This window comes from Carettochelys insculpta, chromosome 32, assembly GCF_033958435.1.
Source record: "Carettochelys insculpta isolate YL-2023 chromosome 32, ASM3395843v1, whole genome shotgun sequence".
In the NCBI taxonomy this organism is placed as follows: domain Eukaryota; kingdom Metazoa; phylum Chordata; order Testudines; family Carettochelyidae; genus Carettochelys; species Carettochelys insculpta.
In genome coordinates this window covers 775,919-796,876 of record NC_134168.1, presented here as the reverse complement: position 1 = coordinate 796,876, position 20,958 = coordinate 775,919, and the positions used below count along the sequence as shown (strand labels likewise).

The 20,958-nt window shown below is 43.0% G+C and overlaps 2 protein-coding genes across 2 annotated transcripts; both read right to left on the bottom strand.

Moving 5' to 3' along the window:
- Positions 1 to 5,518: 5,518 nt before the first annotated feature.
- LOC142004482 (olfactory receptor 6C75-like) lies at positions 5,519 to 7,133 on the bottom strand. Its single transcript, XM_074982125.1, has 2 exons — positions 7,122 to 7,133; positions 5,519 to 6,490 (listed from the first exon to the last, which is right to left on the bottom strand). Exons 1-2 carry the CDS (start codon positions 7,131 to 7,133, stop codon positions 5,519 to 5,521), a joined length of 984 nt encoding a protein of 327 aa, XP_074838226.1.
- Positions 7,134 to 15,769: 8,636 nt separating this feature from the next.
- LOC142004480 (olfactory receptor 6C75-like) lies at positions 15,770 to 16,732 on the bottom strand. Its single transcript, XM_074982124.1, has one exon. It carries the CDS (start codon positions 16,730 to 16,732, stop codon positions 15,770 to 15,772), a length of 963 nt encoding a protein of 320 aa, XP_074838225.1.
- Positions 16,733 to 20,958: the final 4,226 nt, after the last annotated feature.

Here is a 20,958-nt window from a genome sequence, read left to right as displayed (position 1 = left end):
TGATTGAATAGAAAAGTAGAACTGCCAGAATAATAGTAAAAAGGAACTAAGGTCAATTCTATTTTATAGTAAGAAAAAAATTAACTGCTCCCTAATTAAAATACTCTTGGCTAAAGTTCTTTCGTCAGTCATATCGCTGTCCCTGGAAGCCCAAACACAGGTTAAAGGACCCTCGATATCTCTGCTAGGGCCAGAAGGATGGGGAATGTTAGGCATTGAAACCAGGATTTCCAAAAAAAGAAGGTGAGCCCAATCCCCTTTGACATTCAAAGCATTTGGGTTCCTAACTCCCGCAGGTTCCATTAAAAATCATGGCCACATAAATAATTGCCACATAAATAAAATTTCAGTCTCCTTCTTGACTTTGGCTGTGATTTTTAATGGAGCTTGAGGGAGTTAGGCACCCAAATGCTTTGGAATGTCAAAGAGGATTCGGCTCACCTTCCACTTTTGAAAATCCCAAGTTTGATGCCTAACACGCCCCATCCTTTCGGTCCTAGCAGAGATAGTGGGGGGCTCCTTCTCCCCGCAGAGTAAGTCCATATTCTCTGGAAACTAAAAAGCTAGACAGCAGGGGATTAAATGCCAGCCCTGAGTTGCAGAGTTGCAAAAATGACAATGACTCTGGCTCAGGACTGTAAGATGCAAGATGTTGTGGCGCATGTGTGGTGATGTGTGCCTTGTATCTGCCAGCAGGATAACAATTTCTACCGTAGAATACTTGGTGGTGATGGAAAATTGACTCAGAGGAAGGTTTGATTCGATGGTGGGCACAAAACATTGCAACACGTAAAAGGTTACATTCATGGTGATGAGTTGTAGAACAAGTCACTTCTACCACTCTCGTTCATTGTGAAATTCAGTCAAGAGACCAATGACCCAATGTCAGTTACAAACCAGTGATAAATCAGTGACGATGCGGCACAAGACAAGGGGACTCGGTGACAGGGGATGGATAACTCGATAACTCCCTGCTCTGCTCATTGCCACAAAAACACCTGAGATTGGCCATGATCCGACAACAGTCTCCTGGGTTGGATGGACCTTTGCATTGGCTCAGTATCATTGTTCCCACGTTCTAAACCTGAAGGCCGTTCAGTGTTCTTTGTGACACGTTTTCTGATAGCTCAGCTCTGTTGGTTCCCCCCTTGGGTTCTGCGGGACCTGGGGTTCCACTGAGCCTGAGACCTACCAGTATGGGATCCTCCTCACACTGTGGCTTTCTGAAGACAGGATCTCAATCCTATCCATCCTTGAATCCTCACACAGATAGAAGCAAACCAGCTCCTCTTACTTGCAAGCTCTCAGACCAGCCTCTTCATGGACCAACAATGGGAAAGCTATGGTCAATTTAAACACAAGCTCCCCAGCCTATAACCTCAGAGCTGTACCACACTTCTCAGGTCAAAGCACTGATATATTTTTCTCAACTATTTCACTTGGAAGTGCCTGGTTTAGGCATAACTAAAAACATTTTTATGAAGTACAGACAGCAGAGGTTAAATGAACATAAGGGACAAAAAGATCAAGGCAAATTGATAGAAAAATAACCCAAAATACAGCTAAGCATAACACACTGGTCAGCTTCAGTGTGAATGAGGAGATTCTCACCCTGACCGATGATACCCACAGGATGGTAGATTCTCAAGGCAAAAGCTGCATTTGCTTTTCTGCTTCTATATCTCAGGTTTCCATACACTGGATGAAAACCCTTTAGCCCGGATCTGACACTTTCCCCGGGTCAGTCTCTGTTGCTCGGATCTTTCCAGGAGTTGTCTTTCATGGGGAATGAAGGAGAATGGCTGATTTTGCTCCCTGTATTTTATAGCTTTTGCAAAGGTTGGGAATTCTTTCTTTCAAAACTTGCTCCCTAGACTAGGCTGTACCGAAACCACAGACATCCTGAAATGGGGCCCAAAGTCATGTGGTCTGATCACATGCCCTTGCAGGATCATGGCGACTGATAATAACAAGCACTCTGGAGCATTCTCAGGAAGGCACGCAGGGTGGGAAATAAACATCTTCTAAGGGCCATTGCTTCCCCCCGTGTCTCATTACCATCAACAGACCTTCCCCAATGATCTATGTAGACTGGAAGTATATTCTCTAGTGGGACTTGCCCAGGGGTGAAGACATCAGCACGTAGTCCAGATTTCATCTTTACAGATACAAAAATGATGCATGAATACAAATAGTGTGATAGTTCTTTGCAATTCATATCCTTTCCTAAAGTGACCTGTCTTGGACAAAATACATCATATTTACATGATGATCATATAATGATAAAACTATAAACAATTAAGGTTTAGCGTCACAGCCCCTGACACAAATGACACAATCATTGCCTGAGCAGGCACTTTTCTTCTAAAAAAATACATTATTTCATTTTACCTGTGCTGTGTTAACTTTCACACTGGTGGTCCCTTTGCCAGCTTTACTCTATCCCTAGATCCTCCCTTTAGATGCTACAAGATTATTGTCTTTGCAATGCATTGACCAGTTGCTTCTGCTTTTGGTAGACTTCAGTTATGTTAGGTTGCACATAGAGGTTATTGGAACTTGAGAGATTTCTGATCATTTCACTCTGAAGTTGCAATGTACAATGATGCCTATGGGATTTGGGTACCCAACACCTTTACCAGCTTTCAAAATTTCAGCTTTCTCTTTTCTGTTCTTCAGCCCTTTCCAGTTTGGTGGGATTCACAGGATTCAGCTGAGATGGCCACCGTCTCCCCAGTCCCCAATAGAGGAAAGTAATAAATTCTCTAGATCTGCTGGAAATGTTCCTCCTAATGCATCCCAATACGCCATTACCCTTCTTGGCTAAAGTGGCACGTAGCTGCCTCATATCCAACCTTTCATCATTTTGCTCAACTCTTTGTTTTACCCCAGAAAGAATGAGATATAAAGTGTCCTACTGTAAGGGCCAGATCAAGAAATAAATGGACCACCACCAGACCTGTAAAGTCATAGGGTTGGAAAAGACATCAGGAGGTCATCAAGTCCAGAAAATGACATCTAGACCTCTGTGACCCTCTCTTGTTTAAATTCTCGGGCAGTTCAGAGGAAACGGGAGAGTCTCCCCATCCCAAGAAAATCATTCTCACTTCCTAGCCCAATGACTGCTCAGTGCGATTCATGAGAATGGAAGAAAATGAATGAATCGGACCAGAAAGCGAGTCCAAGGATGACGGTGGTCTGGTAGTACAGACAGAAATTTTGATGGTGGAAGTCCAAGGTCAATTCCTTGATTTTGTGACAATTTAGTTCTCTCTACCAAATGGAGCCGCTGCGAGAGGGACCGCAGAGAAGGAGAGAGCTGGTACAGAAGTTCTTTTCTGCACCCTACGATCAGGCAGGTGAGCTATTGAATTGAGTCATAAACATGAATTTCCCACCCCCCATGAGTTTAAGGGTTTCATCGGTAACCAGCATCTAACTAATGGAGTTTTGAGGGATATTTCCAGCACATTAGGGATGAATTCCTTAGTCACATTGAGCTTACAAAATCAACTATGAACACAAAACAAGTGATACCTGAAAGTACAACTCATCTGTATAGCTCTATGTAGGCTTAACCACCAGAAGAACTAGAACCACTTAAACGTAGTGCACACAGCTTTATACTTTTAGCTACAAGGTACTTCACTGTCAGTTAAGGCACTAGAGGGCATTCGGACTTGGTTTACACCATGGTAGTAAGTCGATTGTAGACATAAAATTCTAGCTATGGCAATACAGTAGTTAGAATTGACTTATCCGCAAGTGACTTACTCGGCCAACTTCACAGGGGCATGTCAGCAGGAGAAAATTCTCCCCTCATCCTCACTTATGCCTCATGATATTGAGCCATATAGAAGTCAACTGCCAAACCCAAATAGTTTGATTCTACCTGTCTGTACCAGGTGCATGAAATCAAACTCCAGAAATCACCATGACCGTGTCAATATTCAATGTAGTCTGGATTTACCCTCATCCTTTTTCTCTGTGAGCAGGATAATGACCCACACTCAGTAAGCGTGAGGGTTACATAGGTACCTCTGTGGCACTGCCTCACAGCCCTCCGAGGAGGTTGGGAAGGACGGTCAGTAGACCAATGGGTACCTAAATGAGATCAGGAGAAGGACAATACATTGTTGAGAAAAACAAAGTACAAAAATTGGAAAGAGGAGGAAGAAAAATGCCAGGGAGACTCAGTGAGATTTTATTCTTTAATTCATTTGAGGCAGAACTGGTGAGAAACCATTGTGTGTGTATCGCACATTTCTGTCTGCGGTGAGGAAAGCCCAGTGGAGCAGTATGTTGGCTGAGATTTACCGAGCTGTCTAGTTTTTGGGGTGCTCACTTCCTATTGATTTAAATGTATTAATTTCTTTTTATTTGGTTAGGGAGATAAATTGGTTCTGATGAGCTTTGACAATTGTAGCCGTACATACTTTTATTTCATATGTCTGCATCAAAAGCTAGATGATATTGTAGATTGGTGTGGACCTAATCTACAGAAACTAAGCCATTCCTCACTAAGCAGGGAAAGATAGAAGGAAATAGTAAGAGAGGCATCAGACACCAATGGACACTAAACCCATATTTGTTGAAGATGACAATGATGATCAATAGCTATGACACAATAGATATTTTATTTTATTGTTTTTCTGACCCTGCAAAGGTTGTGAAATGGCAGGACATTTCACTGGCTGGACATTGAGTCTATATCTTGCCAGTGCAATAAGCACTTACTAAGTTACACCATTCATGGTACACAAACTGCATCGCTTATTTCAAGTAGATTTTGAACTAGGCTATTTCAGAAGGTGATGTCTAAACACACTGAAAGAAAGCTCTATTTCAACGCATTCCTGGACTCATCATACAATGAGGTATATAAGGATGCTGGAAATCTGCTCCCTTATCTCCAAAACTGTTTTGAGACAAGGGGTGAATTTCTTAGATAGTGGCAGCAGTTTCCAGATCCCACAGTATCCTGAAACAGCACTGCTGTGTATATATCCTGATCTGTACAACCTTATGGAGAACGTTTTTTTCCGGCTCGATAAAGATATGCCTAGTATATGGCCTAATCGCAGTTCTCCATTAATTGTAGTGGCAGCATTTTCCTAATTTTTACTGGAAGATTAGAAAACGAAGTTGATAATGACTGGCGTTGGATGGCATTGGAGTGTAAGAGAAACAGAGCTTCTCCAAAGATGGAAAGGTCCTTGAAGTTTTTAGGGGCTATTTTTCATTTACAGGTCAATGGAGCCGCGTCGTTTACAGAAATGTGAGTTTGGAGGAAAAGTCCAATTTCTGAAAGAATTTCTCTTACAGTGTGAAGTTTACATAAAAAAGTGTGTATTGCATATGTGAAAGAAAGAAAGAAAGAACCACTGTAACAGGAGAGACAGAGAGGGAAGAACAAAGGGCGGTAATGGGTAATTATGTTCTCATCTATTAAAATGGGCCATATCTAAATACCTATATCAATTCATCTCTATTTCTTCCTGTGGTAAAATGTTTCCAATCACATTCTATGCCTGCTTCTGTAAGCTGCTAGTTCCAGGATTGCTTTTCTCAGGGACTCATTTACCTCCTTGTTTCTCAGGCTGTAGATAACAGGGTTGATAATGGGAGTCAGGACTGTGTAGAAGACAGAGAATATTTTATGTAGGACTTTGTGACTTTCAGCCATTGGAAAGACATAGACAGTCAAAACAGTCACATACAAAATTGCAAGTACAATGAGGTGAGAGGAGCAGGTGGAAAAGGCCTTTTTCCTCCCAGTGCTGGATGGGATCTTCAGGACGCTGGTGATGATACAAATGTAGGATGCCAGGGTGAGTAGAAAGGGAACAAACGTTCCTATGACAGCAAGAACAAATGTCAGCAATTCCAGGGTGTGGGTGTCACTACAGGACAAATTTACTATGGGTGAAAAATCACAGAAGAAATGGTCAATTTCTTTGGAATCACAGAACGTTAATTGGAACAGGAAAACATTTACAATAGTGCAAAAGAGTAAGCTGGTTAACCAGCACCCTACCACTAGCTGGGAACAAACCCTGCCATTCATCAGAGTAGTATAATGTAGGGGAAGGCATATCGCTAAATAGCGATCGTAAGACATTGCCGTGAGCAGCAGATTTTCTGTATTGGACATGATACCAAAGAAAAATACCTGCACAATACAATTCTTCACTGGAATAGTTCTGTCTCCTGTCAGGAGACTGGCCAAGAGCCTGGGCAGAGTGGTGGAGGTGTAGCAGATCTCCAGGCAGGACAAGTTCCCCAATAAGTAGTACATGGGGATGTGAAGGTGCTGATCAGCCACAACTAGTGCAACGAAGAGGAGGTTCCCAACCACAGTTACAATGTAGACCACCAGAAACAGAAAAAAGAGAAGTGGCTGCAGTTCAGGATCATTCCCAAATCCTAAAAGGATGAATTCCATAATGAGCGTCTGATTTGTCCCTCGCTCTTTCTCCATAGTACGTATCTGTAAAAAGAAAACAATGAAATATTGATGGAGTGAACAGAGTCAAGTTGGGCTGTCTGTTACATTGACAGACCCAGAGTAAGTAGCCATCTACTCATGAGTCAATAGACACAATGAGACTCATATTATTAAGTGGTTGACCATCCAAGGCAGTGGACAAACAACTAAGGTGTGAGAGCCAGTATGGCCAAAATCATTTCCTTGCTTTTCCCCTCCACACTTCTTGAATATTCATCTCTTCATCCTGTACATTAGGACTTGCAATGTTCATTGATCCTGAAGCAACCTGCATATATGAGGGGAAAATGGAAATCTATAGACTCACACAGAAAGAAGAGAGACAATTATTTGGTTTCCAATTTTTTTGAGCCATAAAGCAAACTGGGCATGTCTACACTATGCCCCTACTTGGAGGGCAGGATGGTAAGTAGGGTGTTGGGAGTTTATTAAGAAAGAGGTGTGGTACATATGCAGCACTTCATTAAGCAAATTACCCCCTCCTGGCAACTCAGAAGTTTTAAACGTCGAAGTGCTGGCTTGTGTCTCGCCGCGGCTCACCTGTCGATACTTCGAAGTGCCCAGGGTACTTCAAAGTCCTTTTACTTCTCTTCAGCACTTTAATTCCCAATACCTTACTTACCATGCTCCCTTCCAAGTAGGGATGTAGTGTAGACATAGCCACTGTGAAACTTAAAACACTCGTGGTATGAGCCTTTAAACCAGATAAATTTCTGGAAGATATGTCCATCACTGTCTGTTCACCAGTATGGTCAGGGATGGTGTCTCAGGCTGTGAGAAGAGATCACAGGGAATGGGTCACTTGATCTCCTGGTCTGTTCTTTCCCACTGAAGAGGCAGGTTTTGGCTGCTGTGGGTAGATAGACTACTGGGATAGATGGACCTTTGGTCTCATCCAGTATGGCTGTTCCTATGTTCTAAATCAGAGACATCCATTGCTCTTTCTTAGTCAAGTTTTACTCCAGACCTTCTACTTGTATATGATTTCATGCTGGGTGGAACAAAAGTCGTATTCTTTTGGACTGGATGGTCAGATTATTTCATTTCTACTGTAACAGAGAGGAAGCTGTGTTAGTCTGTATTCTAACAAAACAAACAAGCTGTGCTGTAGTGCTATAAAGACTAAGAAAATAGTTTATTTGGAGATGAGGTTGATGGGGCAGACCCACTCCTTCAGATCTGGAGATCTGTCCCATGAAAGGTCATGACCTATTTTTTGTTAGTCTTAAAAGTGGTACATGACTGCTTCTTCATATCAGCTGTGTTGCATTTACCTTCGTACTAATGAGACATGGCCAGCTGCAACCTAATCTTAACCCCATCTTCAGATATTCCAAGATTTTAGTTTTTCCCTCTTATGCTACAAGTTGATACTCTATAATCTGGCACCCTCAGAACCTGACTGGAGCCAGATGAGAGAATTTGATGGTCATTATTGTCTAGCAGCATTATCAAACCTTTCATGTCCTGCTGGGCTCCTAGAAGACATTTAGGGGTAAATGACAGCTAAATAAGAGCACAGAGCACTGAGGGCCAGGTCTGGTGGTTGCAAGCAATCTCCATGTGATTGCAGGAAACTTGGCCACACTCAAGATGAGTGCTCGTCTGGCTACCTAAACTCTTGCTGGATTATGGATGTTGGCAGACCAGAGGGTTCTGAATTAGAGAGGCTCAAGCTGCATTTCATTTCAATTTTGCTGCTTTACCTTTCACACCGATGATCTATTGCCAGCTGCTTCCCAACCCTAACCTTTCCTTCGGATTTGCTACAATAAATATTGTGGGTTTTGCACTATGTTGTCCAGTCTCTTCTACTGTCAAGAGTCTTCAGTTATATCAGTAGCGTGAGTTTTGGGTTCCTACCTGGGTGTCTGAATCCTACAGCATTTCTTGGTGTACTGTGTTACTACATGTATCAGAGAGGGAGCCGTCTTAGTCTGTATCTTCAAAAACAAGAAGAATTCCTGTGGCACTTCATAGACTAACAAAGATTTTGGAGCATAAGCTTCTGTGGGCAAAGATCCACTTCGTCAGATGATGTGTTACTACAAGTTGAATCCAGCAGCCTTGGGAGCTGGCCAGTGCTGGACAAGAGAATCTGCCAACCATGGGTGATCGATATTGTTGAGCAGCATTATCAACGCTTCCTCTGCTTACTGGGCTCTTAGAAGACATTTAGGGGTAAATTACAGCTAAATAGCAGCAAAGAACATGGAAAGGCAGGATTGGTGGCTGGAAACAAACTTTATGGGACAACAAGAGACTTGGCCACACCCACGAGAAGTGGTCATACAGCTGAGGAAAATCATGCCAGTTTACACATTTTGCCAGATGAGAGAGTTCCAGATTACAGAGGTTCAACCTGTATTCCCCTTTCAGAGGAATGATGTCTTTCTCAGATGGTAATTTCTTCTTCATGTGAAAGGATTAAATCCCCTTTGGTTCATTTGTTGGCAGGAACTGGAAATTCCTCCTTAGTTACATTTTGTTTTTAGAACTGATGAACAGGGATACAAAGACAGTCTTCTCAGTAAACGGCAAATGGAAGTTACGGGAAACAAAGCTGGTTTCAAAAATAAAATAAGGGAGAAAGCAGCAGTGTTCACCCAAAAGAAAAAGCAACACTAAAGAAAAGAAAATCTGTCATGTCAAAAACAATTCTTGCATAAAAATTTCTGATCTCTATTGACATCTCTCATCATCTGCTCTATTAGAGAATTAGAATTCATAGAATAATAGCAAAAAGGAACCAAGGTGAATTCTACTTTTATAGAAGTAAAGAAATTAAATTAGCCCAAGTTTAAATATTCTTTGCTAAAGCTCTCTCATCAGGCATACCGCTGTCCCTGGAAGTCCAAACACAGGCTAAAAAGACCTTTATACTGCAACACAAATAAAATTTCTCTCTCCTTCTTGACGTTGGCTGTGATTTTTAATGGAGCTTGAGGGAGTTGGGCACCCAAAAGCCTTCGAATGTCAAAGGGGATTGGGCTCACCTTCCCCTTTTGAAAATCCCAAGTTTGATGCCTAATACGGCCCATCCTACTGGTCCTAGCAGAGGTAGTGGAGGGCTCTTTCTCTCCACAGAGTAAGTCCATGTTCCCTTGAAACTAAAGAGCTAGACAGCAGGGGATCAAATGCCAGCCCTGAGTTGCAGAGTTTCACAAACGAGAATGACTCTGGCTCAGGACTGTAAGATGCAAGATGTTGTGGCGTATGTGTGGTGATGTGTGCCTTGTATCTGCCAGCAGGATAACTATTTCTACCGTAGAATACTTGGTGGTGGTGGAAAATTGACTCAGAGGAAGGTTTGATTCGATGGTGGGCACAAAAGATTGCAACACGTAAAAGGTTACATTTATGGTGATGAGTTGTAGAACAAGTCACTTCTGCCACTCTGGTTCATTGTGAAATTCAGTCAAGAGACCAATGACCCAATGTCAGTTACAAACCAGTGATAAATCAGTGACGATGCGGCACAAGACAAGAGGACTCGGTGACAGGGGATGGATAACTCGATAACTCCCTGCTCTGCTCATTGCCACAAAAACACCTGAGATTGGCCATGATCCGACGACAGGCTCCTGGGTTGGATGGACCTTTGCATTGGCTCAGTATCATTGTTCCCACGTTCTAAACCTGAAGGCCATTCAGTGTTCTTTGTGACACGTTTTCTGATAGCTCAGCTCTGTTGGTTCCCCCCTTTGGTTCTGCGGGAACTGGGGTTCCACTGAGCCTGAGACCTACCAGTATGGGATCCTCCTAATCCTGTGGCTTGCTGAAGACAGGATCGAATCCCTACCTATCCTTGAATATTCATGCAGATAGAAGCAAACCAGCTCCAGTTACGTGAAAGCTCAAGGACCAGCCCCTACATTCACCAAGAACAGGGAAGCCACAGTCAATGTAAACACAAGCTCCCCAATCTACAGCACCAGAGCTGTACCACTCTGCTCAGGTCACAAAACTCGTATTTTTTTCTCAACCAGTGCACTGGTTTCGGTAAAACTCGAAACATGTTTGTTAACTACAGAGAGCAGATGTTAAATGAACACAAGGGACAACAAAAAGATCAAAGCAGATTGATAGCAAATAACCCAAACTACAGCCAAGCATAATACACTCCTCAGCTTCAGTATGACTGAGGAGATTCTCACCCTGACCGATGATACCCACAGGATGGTAGATTCTCAAGGCAAAAGCTGCATTTGCTTTTCTGCTTCAATATCTCAGGTTTCCACACACTGGATGAAAACCCTTTAGCCCAGATCCGACACTTTCCCCAGGTCAATCTCTGTTGCTCGGATCTTTCCAGGAGTTGTCTTTCATGGGGAATGAAGGAGAAAGGCTGATTTTGCTGCCTGCCTTTTATAGCTTTTGCAAAGGTTGAGAATTCTTTGTTTCAAAACTTGCTCCCTAGACTAGGCTGTGCCAAAACAAAGACGTCCCAAAATGGGGCCCAAAGTTATGTGGTCTGATCACCTGCCCTTGCAGGATCATGGCGACTGATAATAACAAGCTCTCTGGAGCATTCTCAGGAAGGCACGCAGGGTGGGAAATAAGCTTCTTCTAAGGGCCATTGCTTCCCCCAGTGTCTCATTACCATCAACAGACCTTCCCCAAAGATCTATGTAGACTGGAAGTATATTCTCTAGTGGGACTTGCCCAGGAGTAAAGACATCAGCACGTAGTCCATATTCATATTCATAAATGATGCATGAATACAAATAGTGTAATAGTGACAGTGATAGCTTTCAAAATTTCAGCGTTCTGTTTTTTGTTCTTCAGCCCTTGCCGGTTTGGTTGGACTCACAGGATGCATATGAGAAGGCCACCATCGTGGTCAATGTATGGATGTTTGAAACTGGGACAAAAGATGTGAGGAGCAGGAGTCAGGGAAGGGGGTAGGGAGGTGTGGGGTGCATCAGAGGGAAGGGGGTGGGGGTGCAGGAGAGGGAGCTTCAAGGTTTAGGAGGCTTGGGATAACGGGTGGAGGGCTCCAAGCAGTTAGCACAGGGCTCGGGGAAGGGGAATGAGAGATATGGGGATCAGGACAGGGTCTGGGAGGTGTGCAGGGACTCCTTGCAGGTGTGATGAATTGGTGTGTGTGCATGTGTGTGTGTGTGTGAGACAGAGGGAGAGAGAGACAGACAGACAAACAGATTAGAAACTGCAGAGTTCCTTCTGGGGACAACCTTGCTGACTTGGCCCAGTCATTTGTGACCCAGGCGACCAAGTAACATGAGCCAGAGAGAGGAAGAGTGGGAGCCTGACTGGTTTTTGAATTAGAAATGGTAGCAGTTGAGAAGAGCTGTCAGGAGGCTTGAGAGGAAGGGCTTAGGCAGAGGCCCAGGCAGGATCTGCAGGCCTGGTGTTCCCTCTGAGGGATCTTCTCCCCTCAATATGCACCACGTCTGGTTGCTGTACTGAGGCCTCTGTACTACACTGTAACCTGGTCTCTTAACACACCTTCTCTTTCACCTGCTTAGGGACAGTCACGCCTGGCTGTGGATGGGGTGTAGTTCTGGGGATCCCTGAACCCCATTACAGCAAAGCATGGTGGTACAGGAATCAGGACAGAGGGCTGGGTGTTGTGGGTGGCTCTGGGCAGAGATGAGGGAGATGCTGGAGTTAGGGTATGTGTTGAGTGTGGGGGTCTGTTGGGCTCTGTCCACTCCATACTTGGAGGCCTTGGGGAGACCCAGAAAACACGTTGCCTGTAATGAAACTTTACCTTAAGACTTCCGAGGGTCGCACTTTCCTTGGCTCTGGGGTTAGTTTTGCTGCCACTAACAAGTGAGAAAAAAAAAAAAAACTACCCCAAGAAGACACAGTCAGATGTCTTCCTGTGGGGGTACCCCAAGTTCTTAAACCTCCCAACAGGAGAGAGCTTGGACACAAAAACCTATAATTCAGTGGCTCACCATTTGGTCTGAGGCCCAGACTCTTCTTAGGACACAAAAATCAGATCAGTTACTTACAAAAAGTGATTTATATACAAAAGAGGAGAAAAATAACCGAGGGGGTTGCATGTGGAGAAGAATATTTCCCTGGAATTCAGCTTATCAGTTACAGGGGGAAAATCTCAAGTGAAACTACAACACAAAAGAGAGAGAGAGGAAAAAAAGAAAACAGAGCTGCCGCTACAAAACAAGTTAACAAGACTCTGCCCACCCAAATATAAATTAACCAGGAACCTGAACGCGTCTAACTATGTATTTCCCTAGTAACGGAGAGGAAGCCGTGCTAGTCTATACACTATCAAAACAAAAAGCAGTCAAGTAGCACTTTAAAGACTAGCAAAATAGTTGATTAGGTGAGATTTCGTGGGACAGACCCACTTCTTCAGACCACAGCCAGACCAGAACAGACTCTGTTCTGACTGAGTCTGTTCTGGTCTGGCTATGGTCTGAAGAAGTGGGTCTGTCGCGCGAAAGCTCACCTAAAAACCATTTTGCTAGTCTTTAAAGTGCTACTTGACTGCTTTTTGTTTTGATAGTGTATAGACTAGCACGGCTTCCTCTCTGTTACTATTCACCATGATATGCAGTGAGCCTTCTTGGCAAAAAAGGCACATAGCTGACTCACATCCAGTGTTTCATCATTTGGCTCAATTCTTTTTTTTTTTTTTCTTACACAAGAAAGAATGAGACAGAAAGTGTCCTAATATATGGGCCAAACAAGAAAATAAATGGACTATCACCAGACCTATAGAATCACAGGGTTGGAATAGACCTCAGGACATCAGCAAGTCCAGACGATGACATCTGGACGTCTGTGAGGCACTCATTTTTAAATTCTCTGGGAGTTCGGGGGAAAAGAGAGAGCTTTCCCATCACATGGAAACATTCTCACTTCCAAGCCCCAAACTGCTCATTGTGATTCATGAAAATGGAAGAGAATGAATGAATCGGAGTAGAAAGCGAGTCCAAGGATGACGGTGGTCTGGTAGTGAAGACAGAAATTTTGATGGTGGAAGTCCATGGTCAGTTCCTTGATTTCATGACAATTTAGTTATTTCTACCAAATGGAACCACTGCAACAGGGACCGCAGAGAAGGAGAGAGCTGGTACAGAAGTTCTTTTGCACACCCTACGATCAGGCAGGTGAGCTATTGAATTGAGTCATACACATGAATTTCCCACCCCCCTGGAGATGAAAGGTTATCATGGGTAACCAGAACCCAACTAATGGAGTTTTGAGGGATATTTCCAGCACATTAGGGATGAATTCCTTAGTCACATTGGGCTTACAAAATCAACTATGGACACAAAAAAAGTGATACCTGAAAGTACAACTCATTTATGTAGCTCTACGTAGGCATAACCACCACAAGGAGAACTACAAAATGGAACCACTTGAATTTAGTGCACACAGCTCTATAATTTGAGCTACAAGTTACTTCACTGTCAGTTAAGGCACTAGAGGGCATTCAGATTTGGTTTACACCAGGGTAGTAAGTCGATTGTAGATATAAAATTCTAGCTATGGTAATACAGTAGTTGGAATTGACTTATCTGCAAGCGACTTACCAGGCCAACTTCACAGGGGGATATCAACAGGAGAAAATTCTCCCCTCATCCTCGCTTATGCCTCATGACATTGAGGCATATAGAAGTCAACTGCCAAACCTAAATAGTTTGATTATACCTGTCTCTACCAGGTGCATGAAATCAAACTCCAGAAGATCACTATGACCGTGTCAATATTCAATGTAGTCTGGATTTACCCTCATCCTTTTTCTCTGTGAGCAGGATAATGACCCACACTCAGTAGGCGTGAGGGTTACATAGGTACCTCTGTGACACTGCCTCACAGCTCTCCAACGAAGTTGGGATGGGCCGTCAGCAGAGCAATGGGCAGCTAAAGGAGATCAGGAGAAGGTCAATACATTGTGGAGAAAAACAGAGAACAAAAATTGGAAAGAGGAGGAAGAAAAATGCCAGGTAGACTCAGTGAGATTTCATTCTTTAATTCATTTGAGTCAGAACGGGTGAGAAACCATTGTGCGTATGTATAGCACATTTCTGTCTGGGGCGAGGGAAGCCCAGTGGAGCAATATGTTGGCTGAGATTTGCCAAGTTGGCTAGTTTTTGGGGTGTGCACTTCCTATTTATTTTCACGTATTAATTTCTTTTTATTTCGTTAGGGAGGTAAATTGAGTCTGATGTCAAAAACTGTAGCCATACATATTTGTATTTCCTACATCTGCATTGAAAGCTAGATGATATTGTAGACTGGGGTGGAGCTAGTCTACAGAAACTAAGCCATTCCCCACTAGACAGGGAAAGATGGAAGGAAATAGTGAGCGAGGTGCCATACGCCAATGGACACTAAGCCCATATTTGTTGAAGATGATGTTGATGATCAATAGCTATGACACAATAGATATTTTATTTTATTGTTTTGCTGACCCTGCAAAGGTTATGAAACTGCAGGAAATTTCACTGGCAGGACATTGAGGCTGTACCTAGACAGTGCAATGAGCACATGATAAGCTACGCCATTCATGGTTCGCAAACTGCATAGCTTATTTCGAGTAGATTTTGAAAGTAGCTGTTTAGCATGTGATGTCTAACCACACTGAAATAAAGCCCTATTTCAGGGCATTCCTTTACTCATACAGGGATGCTGGAAATGTGCTCCCTTATCTCAAAAACTATTTTGAGACAGAGGGTGAATTTCTTAGATCCAGGCAACAATTTCAGGATACCGTTTCCCAAAATAGCACCTGCTGTGTAGAGATACCCAGAGATGCAAAAACTTTTGAAGACTGCATTTTCACCTAGATAAAGATATGCCGAGAATATTGCCTAATCACAGTTCACCACTCACTGTAGTGGCATCACTTTCCTAGTTTTTACAGGAATGTTAGAAAACGAAGTTGATAATGACGCGTGTTGGATAGCATTGGCATGCAAGAGAAACAGAAGCACTCAAAAGACGGTACAGTCCTTGAAGGTTTGAGGAGCTATTGTTCATTTACAGGTCAATGAAGCCGAGTGATTTACGGAAAAGTGAGTTTGTGGAAAAAGTCCAATTTCAGAAAGAATTTCTCTTACATTGTGAAGTTTTACATTAAAAAGTGTGTATTACATGTATGAAGAAGAAAGAAAGAAAGAAAAAGAAAGAAACGCTGTAACAGGAGACTCAGAGAGGGAAGAACAAAGGGCATTAATGGGTAATTATGTTCTCATGGGCCGTAGCTAAACACCTATATCAGTTCATTTCTATTTTTTCCTGTGGTAAATTTTTTTCCGATCACATCCTATGCCTGCTTCTGCAAGCTGCTAGTTTCATTATTGCTTTCTTCAGGGACTCTTTTACCTCCTTGTTTCTCAGGCTGTAGATAACAGGGTTGATAATGGGAGTCAGGACTGTGTAGAAGACAGAAAATGTTTTATGTAGGGCTTTGTGACTTTCGGCCGTTGGAATGACATAGACAGTCAAAACAGTCACATACACAATTGCAAGTACAATGAGGTGAGAGGAGCAGGTGGAAAAGGCTTTTTTCCTCCCAGTGCTGGACGGGATCCTCAGGACGCTGGTGATGATACAAATGTAGGATGCCAGGGTAAGTAGAAATGGCACAAATGCTCCTATGACAGCAAGAACAAATACCACCAATTCCAGAGTGTGGGTGTCACTACAGGACAAATGTACCAAGAGTGATAAATCACAGAAGAAATGGTCAATTTCTTTGGAATCACAGAATGCTAATTGGATCAGGAAAATGTGTGCTATCATGCAGAAGAGCAAGCTGGTTACCAAGCATCCTGCCACTAGCTGGCAGCAAACTTTGCCATTCATCAGAGTAGAATAATGCAGGGGATGGCATATGGCTAAATACCGATCGTAAGACATCGCCAGGAGCAGCAGATTTTCTGTGTAGGACATGATCCCAAAGAAAAATACCTGCACAATACAACTATTCACAGGAATGGTTCTGTCTCCTGTCAGGAGACTGGCCAAGAGCCTGGGCAGGGTGGTGGAGGTGTAGCAGATCTCAAAGTAGGATAAGCTCCCTAATAAGTAGTACATGGGGATGTGAAGGTGCTGATCAGCCACAACTAGTGCAATGAAGAGGAGATTCCCAGCCACAGTCACAATGTAGACCACCAGGAACAGCGAGAAGAGAGGTGGTCGCAGTTCAGGATCATTGCTAAATCCCAAGAGGATGAATTCCACGATGAGTGTTAGATTTCTTCCTTCCTCGTTCTCCATAGTACGTATCTGGAAACAAGAAAACCATGAAATATTGATGGAGTGCACATAGTCACGTTTGGCTCTCTGTTACACTGGCAAGCCCAGAGTAAGTAGCCTTCTGCTCATGAGTCAATAGACACAGCGAAACGCATATTGTTATGTGTTTGATCATCCAAGGCAATGAACAAACAACAAAGGTGTGAGAACCAAGAAGGTGTGAGAGCCAGTAAGGCTGAAATCACTGCCTTGCTTTTCCCCTACACGCTTCTTGAATTCTGATCTTTCATCCTGTCCATTAGGACTTGCAATGTTAATTGATCCTGAAGCAATCTATGTATATGTGGTGAAAATGGAAATCTATAGACACACACACAGAGAAGAGAGATGATTATTTGGTTTCAAAAATTTTATGAGCCAGGAAACACAGTGAAGCTTAAAACACTCATGGTATGAGCCATTAAACAAGATAAATTCTTGGAGGATAGGTCCATCAAGGGCTGTTAACCAATATGGTTAGGGATGGTGTCCCAAGTGTGAGAACAGATAATAGGGATTTTCTGGTCTGTTCTTTCCCACTGAAGCACCAGGCTTTGGCTGCTGTGGGAAGCTAGGCTACTGGGCTTGAGGGACCTTTGGTCTCATCCAGTATGGCCGTTCCTATGTTCTAAATCAGAGAGACATCCATTGCTCTTTCCTAGTCAAGTTTTACTCCAGCCTTGCTACTTGTATACGATTTCACACTGGATGGAACAAAAGTCATATTCTTTGGGAGAGGATGGTCAGATTATTTCATTTCAGCTGTAACAGAGAGGTAGCCTTGTTAGTCTATATTCTAATAAAACAAACAAGCAGCCATGTAGCGCTATAAAGACCAACAAAACAATTTATTAGGTTATGAGGTTGATGGGGCAGACCCACTCCTTCAGATCTGGAGATCTGCCCCAGGAAAGTTCATGACCTAATAAATTATTTTGTCATTCTTGAAAGTGGTACCTGACTGCTTGTTCATTTCAGCTGTGTTGCTTTCACCTTCATACTAATGACACATTGCCAGCTGCAACCTAACCATAACCCTGTCTTCAGGTATTCTAAGATTTTATTTTTCTCCATTAGATTTCCCTGCCTCATGTGCTACAGGTTGATAATCTATAATCTGGCACCATCAGAACCTGACCTGTGCCGAACGATAGAATTTGGTGTACCACAGGAGCTCATTATTGTCTTGCAATATTACCGATACTTTCACATGCTGCTGGGCTCCTAGCAGACATTTAGGGGTAAATGACAGCTAAATAACAGCTCAGAACACTTAAAGCCAGGACTGGTGGGTGGAAGAAAACTTTATGGGACCATCAGAAACTGGGCTGCACCATGGTATATGGCTGTCTGGCTAAATAAAATCACATTGGATTACAGATGTTGCCAGGCAGGAGGGTTTCAGATTGGAGAGATTCAACCTGTATTGATGTTTTTCAATAATTTCACTGATCTGAGGGTTTGGTTCCTACCTGGATGTCAGGATATCACAGTGCTTCTTGTTGTATTTTGTTGTTGTTCCTTTTCACGTGAATTAACTTCTCTTGTGGTTGGTAATTCTTCCTCCGTACCAGATGTTGTAATCTCCTTTGATGTTTCTGTCGCTGGCCATTTCTAATTATCTCACAGAGGAAAGTTAATATTCTTTGTTAGAAAAGAAAATCAGTGGTGCAAGAACTATCTTATTACTAACCTCAAAGCTGAAGCAATCAAAGTAAAAACAACTGCAAAAAGGGAATATCTCATACTAAAGACAGACATATGAGTGAAAATACAGCTTCTGTTCTCAGTGGAAGTTCCTATTCACCTGGGCTATACCTACAGGAGAAGCCTCTGTCAGTAGAAGACAGTGTCATAAGGGATTCCAAGGCAAAACTTGTGTGGGCAGATTTCATCTTCACACAGAAGTGAATCAAAAGAACGATCTGCTCTGTAACCAGAGAACATCTAGATTGCTTGACCACTCTCCTGACAGGAGGCTAACCGGAAGCTCAGCAAACAGGCCTAGTGTAGATCAGCAGTATAGATGGGGTTCATTCGAAAGGACCCTTCTTCCTCATATTTTTCAGGAAGAAGGACACTTTTGAAAACAGGAACGAAGGGTCCTGTGTCACCTTATAGACTAACAGAAAGTTTTGAGCATGAGCTTTCGTGAGCAAAGACTCACTTCATCAGATGCTGGTCATGGAAATGCTGGTGATTTCCATGACCAGCATCTGATGAAGTGAGTCTCTGCTCACGAAAGCTCATGCTCAAAAATTTTCTGTTAGTCTACAAGGTGCCACAGGACCTTTTGTTGCTGTTACAGATCCAGACTAACACGGCTACCCCTCCGATATTTGAAAACAGGGTTCACTTTCGAATGAACCCCTTCTACGCTTGTTTTGATTCCAAAAGTTCCAGAACAGTGAGTGGCCACCATTACGCAAATGAGCTGTGCAATATGTAAATTGGCACCTCATTTCTATTTCCAATCAGCGGCATGTGCGTTCCCCTTCCGAAAGTGGAATGTTGTGTAGCCGGAGCCTCTGTGCATCACACATACACACTCAGGGTCTCTGGCAGACATACAGACGTACAATCTGTCTCTGACAAGCGCACAAGACCCTCTGTGTGTCTCTCCCTTTCACTCACACACACCCAGTTTCCATCTCTGACTCCCTCTCGTACACAATTTCTTTCTTGCTCACCTTCCAACATACACTTATATAGTTTTTCCTTCCTGCAATTATCGTACAAAATTCAATTTTAGTTATATGTAATTTAGGGTAATGTTGTAATTTAGTATGGTGTTGTCTTAGGGTGGTGAAGCACTGGAATGCGTTACTAAGAGAGGTGGTGGAATCTCCATCTCTAGAGGTTTTGAAGTCCTGGCTTGGTACTGCCCTAGCTGGGACAATTTAGTTGAGGTTGATCCTGCATTACAGAATCACAGAATCACAGGGCTGGAAGACACCTCAGTAGGTCATCTAGTCCAGCCCCCTGCTTCAAGCAGGATCAACCCCTACTAAGTCATCCCAGCCAAGACCTTGTCCAGCCAGGACTTAAAAACCTCACGGGATGGAGAATCCACCACCTCTCTAGGCAATGCATTCCAATGCTTCACCACCTGCCTGGTGAAGTAGTTTTACCTAATATCTAACCTAAACCTCTCCCTCTTCAACTTCTGACCGTTAGTCCTTGTTCTGCCATCTGACACCACTGAGAACAGTTTCTCACCCTCCTTTTTAGAGCTCCCTTTCAGGAGGTTGAAGGCTGCTATTAAATCACCTCTAAGTCTTCTCTTCTGTAAACTAGGCAGGAGGCTGGTACTTAATGACTCCAGAGGTCCCTTCCAGCCCTACGAGTCTCTGATTCTAGAATTCTATGATTCTGTAGTTCACCTGTCTCTGTTGTTGAACTCAGATTGTAAAAGAATGTGAGGAGTGTTTGTTAAAACTTATGCGGTGTCCTCTCTAAGTGCTGGTATTGTCTCTGTGCTTATGAGAGCCTCTGTTGTGTCAGTGAGGAAGACCTTTACCAAATGTTCTAGGAAAGGACCAGGGCTGACCAGAATGGTTGCATATATGCATTGAAAGCTGAGAAGAGGGCATATTGACGGCTCTAGAAGCAGGCAATCATCTATGCAGATCAGCATGATGGGACAATGGATGAGAGATAATTAGAACAAGTTAAGGAAACGTTAAGAAACGTGAGAAAACAAGCACTCTCAACCAGGATGCAAAATCCACTGATCCCAATGCAAGAAAATTGTTGTAAGAAAGGGGCTGCTCTGCCACAGACTTTGGATTTGTCTGTCATTTCCTCTGGGATCTCACCATGGGCTGAAAAGAACCTGGTCCTGATCCACACTCGTATTTCATTATCTTGGTCAATCAGTTGCAAGCAAGTGACAGACTAGTAACTAGAACATCAACAGGCAAGACTTGGTGTGTAAGCAAATGCTGTGTTTCTACTGTATTCCCAACAAATGCGGCGTAATGCCTTTTCCCCCAAGAAATATCCTGTGGGCTTCTTAAAAGCAAAATACGTCAGTAAATCCTGCGGAATTGAACTCTTTCATAATGCAGTTTTTGACTAGTTTATGCAGTCCATAATATTATTTCTCTTATGCTAAGATTTAATTAATTGAGTGGTGAGTACTGAAATACCTCTGCTCTCCTGAATGGAGGAATTACCCCGATACTAACAGTTTAAAAGTATGTATC

Coding starts and splice junctions, on each gene's coding strand:
- LOC142004480 (XM_074982124.1), bottom strand. CDS start 16,732: ATGGAGAACGAGGAAGGAAGAAATCTAACACTCATCGTGGAATTCATC.